This window comes from Dipodomys ordii, unplaced genomic scaffold (assembly GCF_000151885.1).
Source record: "Dipodomys ordii isolate 6190 unplaced genomic scaffold, Dord_2.0 Scaffold5, whole genome shotgun sequence".
NCBI lineage: Eukaryota > Metazoa > Chordata > Mammalia > Rodentia > Heteromyidae > Dipodomys > Dipodomys ordii.
This window is the reverse complement of record NW_012267221.1, coordinates 11140839-11151163: the sequence shown is the minus strand read 5'-3', so window position 1 is coordinate 11151163 and position 10325 is coordinate 11140839. Positions and strand designations below refer to the sequence as shown.

Sequence of the window (10325 nt, the reverse complement as noted above, 5' to 3'; positions counted from 1 at the left end):
ACTGAGAATTCACCATTGAGACCTACCAACAGCTGTTCTAACTGGACAGCATGATGAGTCCCACCTTTACCACATGTACCCAATGTCATGTTCCTCCCAGCCCAAGTCCTCAATGCATGCTCCTTCAACCACACAACTGGATGCCTGGCCTTAAATTTAAGACAAGGACAAACTGTCTTGTGCCAGAACACCTGCAACAGAACTTCTTGCTTGTCCAACATGCCCCAGTGCCATCTCCTCCTCCACCCACTGTAAACTTCCTAAATTATGATTCTGCCAATGGCTCCCTAATGGCTTTGCTCAGCTCATTTCTTCTTGGTTTCTGCTTCTTCCCACGCTATCTTCTCAGCTCACTTCTAGCTATATTTTTGCCAGTACTCCATCCCACTTGTCTATCATGTCCTACTTACCGACAACCATCTCTAAATGCACACACAACAGTTACAACAGAAAGGAGTTCTTTCCCCCTACACTCATGAATAAGAAAAAAAGAGCACCCCGTATTTCAAAGTGGAAACATGAATGTGTTTTCTTTCCTAAACTCACTTTCAGTACTACTACATAAACACATATTCACACTGAGGGCGAAATGAGCTTCTATACCCAAGCACAGATTCATAATCACATGTTTTTGCATGAAAAAAAGGGTACAAGTTTAAAACACCCAAATTAACAGCCATAGGGTTGTCAGCGGGTATTTCTCAGGTAAGAAAAATTAAGCAAATTCTTGAATTGATTGAAAACTATTAATGCATCTGCTAAATACATAATGTCCATTATACGTCTTTTATTTATTTAAATGTAGACTAAGAACAAAACAACACAAAAATACATAAAATGACTTCAGGAAAAGGCTTCAAATTGGATTTTTGGGTGTAATAGGTGCTTCCTATGTCAACGCCCTCTACAGAAAAACTTCAGATGTTTAATCCTTTAGAAAATCTTTCAAGATGGGTGCCAGTGTCTATAATCTGAGCAACTCAGGAGGCTGAGTTCTGAGGATTGTGGTTTGAAGCAAGACAGAGCAAGAAAGTCCAGGAGACTTTTATCTCCAATTAACCACTAAAAAGCTGGAAGTGAAGCTGTGGCTCAAGTGGTAGAGCAAAAAAGTTCAGAGACAAAGCCCAAACCCTGAGTTCAAGCTCCAGGACTGTCACAGATACACAGACACACAAATGCACAAGCAGACAGCTTTCAAAAGTTACCAATCAGTCAGGTGATGGTAGCTCACTTCTGTAATCCTAGCTACTCAGGAGGCTGAGATCTGAGGATCGTGATTAGAAGCTAGCCTGGCAGGGAAGTCCATGAGACTCCAATAAACTACTCAAAAAAGGCTGGAAGTAGTGCTGTGACAAGTGGTAGAGCATTTGCCTTAAGTACAAACAGGCTCAGGGACAGCGCCCAGGCCCAGAGTTTAAGTCTCAGGCCTGGCAAAAAAAAAAAAAAAAAAGTCACCAATATTCTTAAGTTTATTGTAAGCTTTGTCTAGTTAAAGTTTCAACTTTTCAGGCAAAGCCTGTTTTGCACATTTTGAATTGGTAAAGTATTAAAAACAAGTAAAAAAAAAAAACCTATTGCAATGTATCATCTGACTTTTCATGTGCTCAGGTAGATGAGAATCCAAAGGAAATAAGACCAAGCCTTTAAACATACATACCTACTTAAATTTTCTTAACTAGGGAATATTATTCCAAGAATTTACATTAGCTAAACAGATCTCTATAAACGGCCCAAGAGAAAAACCCACCTCAATCCATTCAATTCAGTGAAGCATTCCTGCTGGGGACACTAGGCTTTCACTCCAAAATGGCAAGTGCCATTCTGTGATCTTTAGGAGAGGAGGGAGAAATCACTGGAAGCGGTTTCTTACCATTCTCACTGGGCTCTGCAGGCTTGGACACTTCTCTGAACGGGATTATAACTGCATCTCCAGGCACCCTGGGGCTTTCCACATACTTGGGCTTCCTGACCGGACCTGCAGTGGGAAAGATCTGAATGTGGCTAATTTTTTCCAGATGCAAGCAAAGCTTCAGAATATAGTGTGTGTCCTGACCGGGACACAAATATGCCTGAAGGAAGAGCCAGCCCCTTCCCCTCCCTTGAACACACACAACCAGTTCAGGGCAGACCTGGAATGTCCAGTCCCAGCTGCCAGTGAAGAAAAGGGTAAGCTGGGTTTGGAGAATGTAAACTCTGACAGAAACAAAAGCTGTTGTTCTGCTGTGAAGCCTCCACGGCTGTCTTTCACTGTGTAGCAAGTAGGTGATTTTGACATGTTCAAACGTGGATGGCTTGTGGCTAACAGTATTTTTTTACACCATTTTCTTCGAACTGGGATAACAATGGCTTGGTTGCTTGGTATCTCCTAAGTCTAGAGGTAAGGATTACAACTAGCCAGGCTGTACCAGCAACACGATGAGCAACCATTGAACATAGGCAATTTATCAGGCTGGTGATGCACACGGCTCAGAAGTCGACTGTCTTCTTGGCAGCTGAAACAGCTGCCTTCAAAAGGGGCGCGGCAGTCAGCCCAGCACATAATTCAGGGACACAACCTAAGAGACTGAGAGTCTTGTCTCCCTCCCTCAACCCTGCTATCATCAGACAATCTGGAATTCTAATGAGATTGAAAGGAACCCTTTTGCTGCTAGTGCTAGAAATGGACAGAGGTACAACCGCTTTGGAAAGCAATTTAGCTTGCTTAAGACTCATTACAAAGTTACCAGACAGCCCAGCAATTCCACTCCTGTGTGAACCCTGAACACTGGTGGCTCACAACTATAATTCTAGTCACTCAAGGGCCTGAGATGAGGATTGCAGTTCAAAGCCAGCTCAGGCAGAAAGTCCCTGAGACTCATCTCCAATTAACCAGCAAAAAACAGAAGCGGAGCTGTGGCTCAAGTGGTAGAACACCAGCCTTACGCAAAAAGCTAAGGGACAGCTCTCAGGCCCTACGTTCAAGCTGAAGAGCAGTGCGCGTGCAGGTGTGTGTGTGTCCGTGTGTGTGCGCGCATGTGCATATGGGCACATGCATGCACGCATGTGCACAAATAAACCTGATACACATATATGTGCACAGTAACATTATTCATAATAACCAAAGGTCTATCAACCAATGAAAACAAATAAGGTGTTGCCACATGCTGGAACATTATTGGAAAATAAAAAGGAATGAAGCACCAATTCATGCTATGACATGAGTACAAGTGGAAAACATGATGCCAAGTGAAAAAAGCCAGTTACAAAAGCCACGCACTTTATAGAGTCCCAGCCAGTGTGCAACATCCGGAATAGGGACGAGGATATGCAGGCTTGTGGGGTGATCACTACGGATATTCTTTACAGAGCAATAAAATGTTCTGAAATTAAGACTTTAGAAATCATTTATGCAACCTTGTAAGACATTAAAACTCACTCTAGAGTTTAAGTGGGTGAATTACATAGCATGTGAATACACCCATGTAAAATAGTTAAAAAAAAAACAATTCAAACCCCAGGTTCTCCTTCAAACATCACATTCCTCCTTGATATAGAGTCATACATGTGACTTTGTTATAGTTCTAAGAAGGCCACAAGATACATTTGTGTACCACTAAGAGAAGGGAGTGAACAGAGCTCCAGATGGGGGGGGGGATAACTTTTGTTCCCTGTGCACCCCAAGCTACTGTCCTGACCACCCTCTGGGGTCCCTGTTCCATCCTCACCGTGAAGGAGTAATGCAGGTGGACTCTTACCCTTCACCCTCAAACATCTCAGACATATGAGAGATTTTGTTCAAAATGTGGTTTATGGTGAGAGATGCTGCCATCTAAAGGCTTACTGCAAAAGCATCTACATGACTGAAAAAACAGCCAACTCCCAGCCAGTGATCTTAAACATACCACCACTTAAAATAGACTGTTACCAAAGAAGCTTCTTTACATCTTTTAGGATGACGTTGTTTCAAACTTTAGGAACCATGATTTTTTAATTGTCTAATTTAAAATTTAATTTAAGCACATGAGTGTCTTCATAATTTATATACCTTGGTCAGATTAGAATTTTTTTTAAGTTAATGAAATGGTTACTGGAGGAGGAAAAACTAGGCTCACAGTTATATGGGGAATGTAGGCTATCCTCTTAGCATCCAGGCTTTAACACACACATAAATGTGCATGGGAGGTGGGGCTGGAGAGAGAGCTGAAACATTTGCCATGGAAGAAGAAACTAGGAAGAAGGCTAGAGTAAGGTAGACAGAAGCACAACCACAGCAAACGTGAGAACATATGTTCATTTTTTGTTGCCCACCAACTCCTTAACTTCTTCATGTGGTCTCTTCCATGTAAAAAATGAAAGGAAAGTACAGTTAATTATTACTATTGCTTGATGAAGCTGCTGCCACAGCCAGTAGAGATACCCAGTGCTCCAGACATCCCTGTACTACTCACCTCACCTCTTCAGGGTGTGTTAACAGCAAATCCAGAGAGATATTTCCAGGTTCCAAGCCACCAATCCAATAGGTCCTCTAACAATATTCTCTCTTTTTTTTTTTTTTGGTCGGTCGTGGGCCTTGAACTCTGGGCCTGAACGCTGTCCCTCAGCTCTTCAGCTCAAGGCTAGTGCTCTACCACTTGAGCTACAGCGCCACTTCCTCTAACAATATTCTCTAAGAGTACTTTCTTCAAATTTGAACCTACAGTAGTTAATGTGAATGTCTGGAACATGGAATCTAACATCACCTGGAACCTTCAGAAGGGATCCATATCATCCACTTAATCATCTGGGATGAAGCTGGGGGTTAGGGAGGGGGTGAGTAAGCACTAGCTTTAAGTACTCAGCGCTCTGAGTTAGAATGTTAAAAGCAAACTAAGAAGTCATACAGTCCTAGGCTCAATTATTACACCTCACCCCTCCTGTTCTCCCCCTAATTCAGGTCTTGTTTTTCCCCAAGACATGCAAGTGAACCTCTTGCCACAGGGGAAGATCTATGAGGACAGAAATGAGCCAATATGGCTCCCAGGAACAAAAAAATCATGTCAGATGCAAAAGGAGACCTAGAATATACCAAAGTGAATAAAACTCAGTGGTCACTCAAAACTAAACATTTACATGGAACAAGCCATTCATTTCTAAATAACTTGAGATGCAAGGTACAATGCCTCCTATTTTTAGGTCAGGAAACTGAGCTAACTTGCTCAAGGCTCACACATGGCACAGCAGGAAGGAATTCCAAAGCCCATGAACTGAATCACCACCTGACACACCACCATGAAATCTAGATGAAACCTACAATTCCAGAACATTAGGACATTGGACAGAATCTACCATCACCATTTGTCCACAGACCTCAGCTGTACAGGCAACCTATCTTTTATTTTTCTGATCTTCCCTCTTACTAGGAGTTGAAATGTTATGAAGTAAACATTAACAACTGTTCTCCAACATGATCCTTTTATTTAAATTCTTTTCAGGAATAGCTGAACCTCAAACACTGTAAAAGAAAATAAATTTATAGCTAAAGAGTTTTATTCTTCCACCTCAATTGCTCATTAGAGAATTTGTGTGCACTTTCTATTAAGCAGAGCAGATGCACACTCATTCACCTCTGTTCCCTTCTGAAAGGCCATTAAGTTGCTGAAAAGGGATTAACGAGAGACATGAGGGGGAAAGGAGACAACCACAGGCAAGACTTCTGAAAGTAGGAATCAGACTGCTAAGGAGCAGAGGACAAAGCAGCCAAGAAAGGTGAGTGCTGAGGGGTATGAAGAGGGCTGGCCCTGGCCACAGAGACACCAGACAGCCATGAGGGCCATGGCCAAGGGAGGCCCCAAATGGGAGGGTGGGCTAACAATTTACATAAAGAAGAGCTAGAGACCCTCCCACCCCTATACCTGAATTTCCTGCCAAGACAAGTAGTCCTTCCCTCATTGTGGAGGTTGAGTTTATTGTATGGGAAAGCTGGAGTCTAAGACCATGAAGATTCAAGATGTAAAATGAAAGCCTGGAGTAATCATACAGTTAGGGACTGCCCCCACCAAAATAGTAGACTCCTGACAATAGCACAGCCTGGCTGCTAGACACAGTAAATTATACGAACAAGGAACCAAGGATCCCCAGACAGACCCTCTACCAAAGAAAGACCTTTCCCTGAAAGTGATTAATCAGGCTCAAAAAAAATCAGAGAAAACAAAATGGGACAGACTCAAAAGACAGCCATATTGCATCCAGTACACAGAGCTTACTATGTTAAGGATCATTCACAGTCTGGGGTGCGGTCAGCTGAGTAGACTGTGGCTGTAGAGGGACAACTGGAGGCCACCTGAGTTCAGACCTACCACAGTCCCCTGGCCACCCATCATATATGCCTACATGCTACCAGAGTGGCAATCATCTCTGTGCTACCCACATGAAAAACTCCTGTAAAAGCAGCAGATTTGTCAACTGAGATCAAAACTGAAAACGTATCTCCTTTCACCCCACCCCACTCCACCCCACTTTTAGTTGAAGAAAACTATCGCCTAGCAGCTTTTCCATGCCCAGCTTTGTATTTATAAAAATACTTTACATCCCCAAGCATAAGCTACTTTCAAGCAAAATAAAGTTCTTCTTTTACACAAACCAAGAGCAATATGGTTAACCCTCCCAAAATAACCACAATGGAATCTCACAGAGTAACTGCCCAGATTCCTTGTAATACTGATATGAATTCTGTTTTAAAGAAGAGGCTCTGAAAACCAAGACCAGTCTGCCATCCATACTTGACAATTGAACCTATGTGTTTCCTCGGCCAGGTACCTTTCCTCCTGATGGGTCCTGGGCAGCTAACCCACAGTGGCAGTATCAAGCAGCTTTCCCATGCTTGGGGTTCCTTGGTCTGATGCCATGTGGATTCTGACCATCGAGATATGGAAGAAGACCTCAAACCATACTTTGATAGGCAAGGTAAGACCTCTAACGACCACCACTGACCACTCCCTGCTGTCAGGTCAAAGTAGGATCTGGTGGTCATGGCGGGAGCCATGTTCAGATGATTAGGTTTAAGATAAACTGGAATTCGTTGTTCTTGATCACAAATTAACCCACTTCATCTCACTCCAAATCCCTTTTCCCATCTCAATTCCCCAGACTCCCAACAAAGCTCCCCCATGTGATCCAGGGAAGGGGGGGTCCTCAAAACTAAAAAGGGCTCTTAAAACTTAAAGAAACAAAAAAAGTGTCAAAAAAGTGGGTTACACAGACATAAACTTGCAGCTATCCAGTGGCAGGTCACAACAGAACAGCTGCTGCAAGCTTAATCAGAGAGAGGGGCCTCGTGCCAGACTGGAAGGCAGCGAGCAAGCCGATCTGCCCTTTAGCCTTCCTTTCTGCAACCTCGAAGGCACAGTGTCCCCCCAGTCAGTAGGCTGCTTTTATGTAAAGCTCCAAATATACTTTTCCCAGAGGCCAGTTTTCTTACTCTTTTTGACATTTTAATCACATAACTATTCTGCTGCTTAGAAACTACCATATAAGGAATCTTTTTTAAAAGGAATGGTAGAAGTAAACCAAACCGGGCTTTATCTCCAGGCAGTGAAATAGAGAAAGGCAGGGGTTGTTTTCCATTTTTGCGTGTTTCAGTTAAAAATAACTTTACATACACTGTGTGTGTATGTGTGTGCGTGCGCATGTGTGTGCACTCATGTGTGTGTATGCGCAGTATTTGGGCTACTTCTGGCATTTAAAATAGTTCTTGTATTTTTCATGCCACCTAGAGACTATGAAAAGAGATGCTTCAGATTATCAACTTTTTTAAAGTATCAAACTTTTTTAAAGTATCAAAGTTTCTGTGAATTTATCTGGCCTAGGTGTTTGCCTCACACTGGGAAATATGCAAGAGATGAGCAGAAGAAAAGGAAATGAGTAAGGATTTGGAGCCTGGGGAGGTGTATCTTTGAAGCAAATGCTATTTATTAGCCAATTCTAAATGGCAAACCATGGTAAACTAATTTTTTTTTTTTGGGTCCGGTCATGAGGCTTGAACTCTGGGCCTGGGCACTGACCCTCAGCTCTTCAGCTCAAGGTTAGTGCTCTACCACTTGAGCCACAACGCCACTTCCGGCTTTTTCTGTTTATGTGGTGCTGAGGAATTGAACCCAGGGCCTCATGCATGCAAGGCAAGCACTCTACCACTGAGCCATCTTCCCAGCCCTGAACTAATTTTTTAAGCTATCCTTTTAACTGCTTTTTTATTTGCATATATTAGCAGCCTTGTGTTTTTAAAGAGTATGCTGTGGAAACAGAGCTTTGAAAGTCTGACTACTCTCCTTCCTGTACCTCAACAGAGAATGTGTGGCAGGGAAGGAGGAGACATAGTTTGGGCTTGATAAAAAGGGAGCATTGGGTCTAACTTAGGTTGTATGAAAGGGATGTCTTCTACAGCAGGGCTTGGGTCTGTCTTTGCTTTCTTTTGCTGACAAGGAGACTGGAGAACTAACTGGTGGGCTGCCCACTGCCTTAGGATATAAGATGTGACATGCTGTTAGGAGGACTCGCTCTGAGGAAAGGAGAGGCCAAACAATGAATTCACTCAGACGAAAGAGAATGGTAAGATGTTTACCACCTGGATTTCTCCTGTGAGTAGCCAGGGAGGGTTGAAAATAGAAATCTAAAAAGTTGTTTGAATCAGCTCTCTTTACTTGAGGGAATGACCAAAGACAGCCTGAGGCCAGTGACCTACAGCATTGAAAGAGAGAAGTGCAAAGGTGGCCCTCTCTTCTAGACCTAAGGACATCTAGAAGCTTCCAGAACCACTTCATAAGGGCTTAGGCTTTATGAAGGACAGAAGGGCAAACAGATCAGTGTACAGTAAGTAGTAAACTACAGCGACCTCATCCACACCCAGGCAAATGAGACATTGGGAAATTAAGCCTAGAAAAGAAGAGGAAAAAAAAAAGCAAAGGTCACCTGCTGAGCATAAAGAAATATGAACACTATCTGATATCATTGCCAATAACCCTCCTCTTATTTCAAATACCTTGTTTTTAGGTGTCTACTGGAGAGGGGTGTGCAGCCTTGATTCATGCATGCACGGTGAGGAGGCAAATAGTACCATGTTCCTCAATAAGGGAGCATTACAAGAAATGTGGACAGAGATTTTCTAGTCTCAACTAGTAGCTGGATGTTTATGGTACTGGAGTACAATAAGTTCCTCACACAACAAAACAAATTATGTTTTTTCCATTTTCTTCTAATGTAGCTTGATGGTTGACCACCATCATGTTGTTGCCATACTCAACCTAAGTATGCTTTTATGTATTAAAGCAAGGGGAAGGCTTAGTTCACTGTATTTATTTGCCCCACAAATATCTAGGGTACATCTGTCCCATGCTAGGTATCAGAGACCCACAAACATGACCCAGTGCTCTTGAAGGTCTCAAACAAGAGGCTAAAAAACTGAACAAAAGGAATTTTATTTTAAAACACCACCACATAAGCAGTGTAATAGAAATATATGTCAGGTGGCTTTAGTCTATCACCTAAAGATAATGCACTGTCTAGCTGGGTGCTGGTGGCTCAGGCCTGTAATCCTAGCTGTTTAGGAGGCTGAAATCTGAGGTTTGCAGTTCAAAGGCAGGCCAGGGAAGGAAAGTCCATGAGACTTATCTCCAATTAGCCACCAGAAAACCTGACGTGGCTCAGAGTGGTAGAGCACTAGCCTTGAGTAGAAGAGCTCAGGAATAGCATTCAGGCCCTGAGTTCAAGCCTCATGACTGATCAAGAAAGAAGAAAACAAAGAAAGAAAAGAAAAGAAAGAAGGGAGAAAATGTATTGTCTAACCTGAATACATATTCCAGGAGTAACTTGCTTTCAAGCAAAAGGCCATACTCAAGAGACTCTACTTCAAGCCTGTCTGCCAGATGTCCTTATCACCAACCAACAGCAGGGCACATTAATTAGTGTACCTTAGTCCAGAAATAGACTTTCACATTAGCAAAACTGTTGACTTTGTTAACAGATATTATGGCTGTTGAGGACTTGTTTTCAATGGTAAAATGCATGCTATTCACAGAAGGGAAAGGGACTAGCTGGAAATCCTGTGACCCACATATAAACCTCGAGGAGGTCCTCAGAAATGTAGAGGTAAGAAAGGATGCTCTTTTAAGCCCCGCTGCAAAACAGAGGAATCACCTGAATCCTGCTTTATGGAAGGCAACTCAAAAGGTGCTACTCCAGGATTCCCTTACCTCAATGCTGAATCTAACAATCTCAGTTCTGTGGACTGAGGCCCTCTACAAATGGAATTAATAACCAAAGTTACTGATTAGCTGACCTTAAATCAAGAGATTGTCCTGGCTTATTAGGATGTG

General features: G+C 42.7%; 1 protein-coding gene across 1 annotated transcript in view; it reads right to left on the bottom strand.

The window, feature by feature from the left end:
• Tanc1 (tetratricopeptide repeat, ankyrin repeat and coiled-coil containing 1) overlaps nt 1-10325 on the bottom strand; it is a 232915-nt gene that overhangs the window by 92421 nt on the left and 130169 nt on the right. Inside the window, exon 6 of the mRNA XM_013029880.1 lies at nt 1871-1975. Within this exon, the coding sequence (XP_012885334.1) occupies nt 1871-1975 (105 nt within the window). The remainder of the gene's footprint in view (nt 1-1870; nt 1976-10325) is intronic.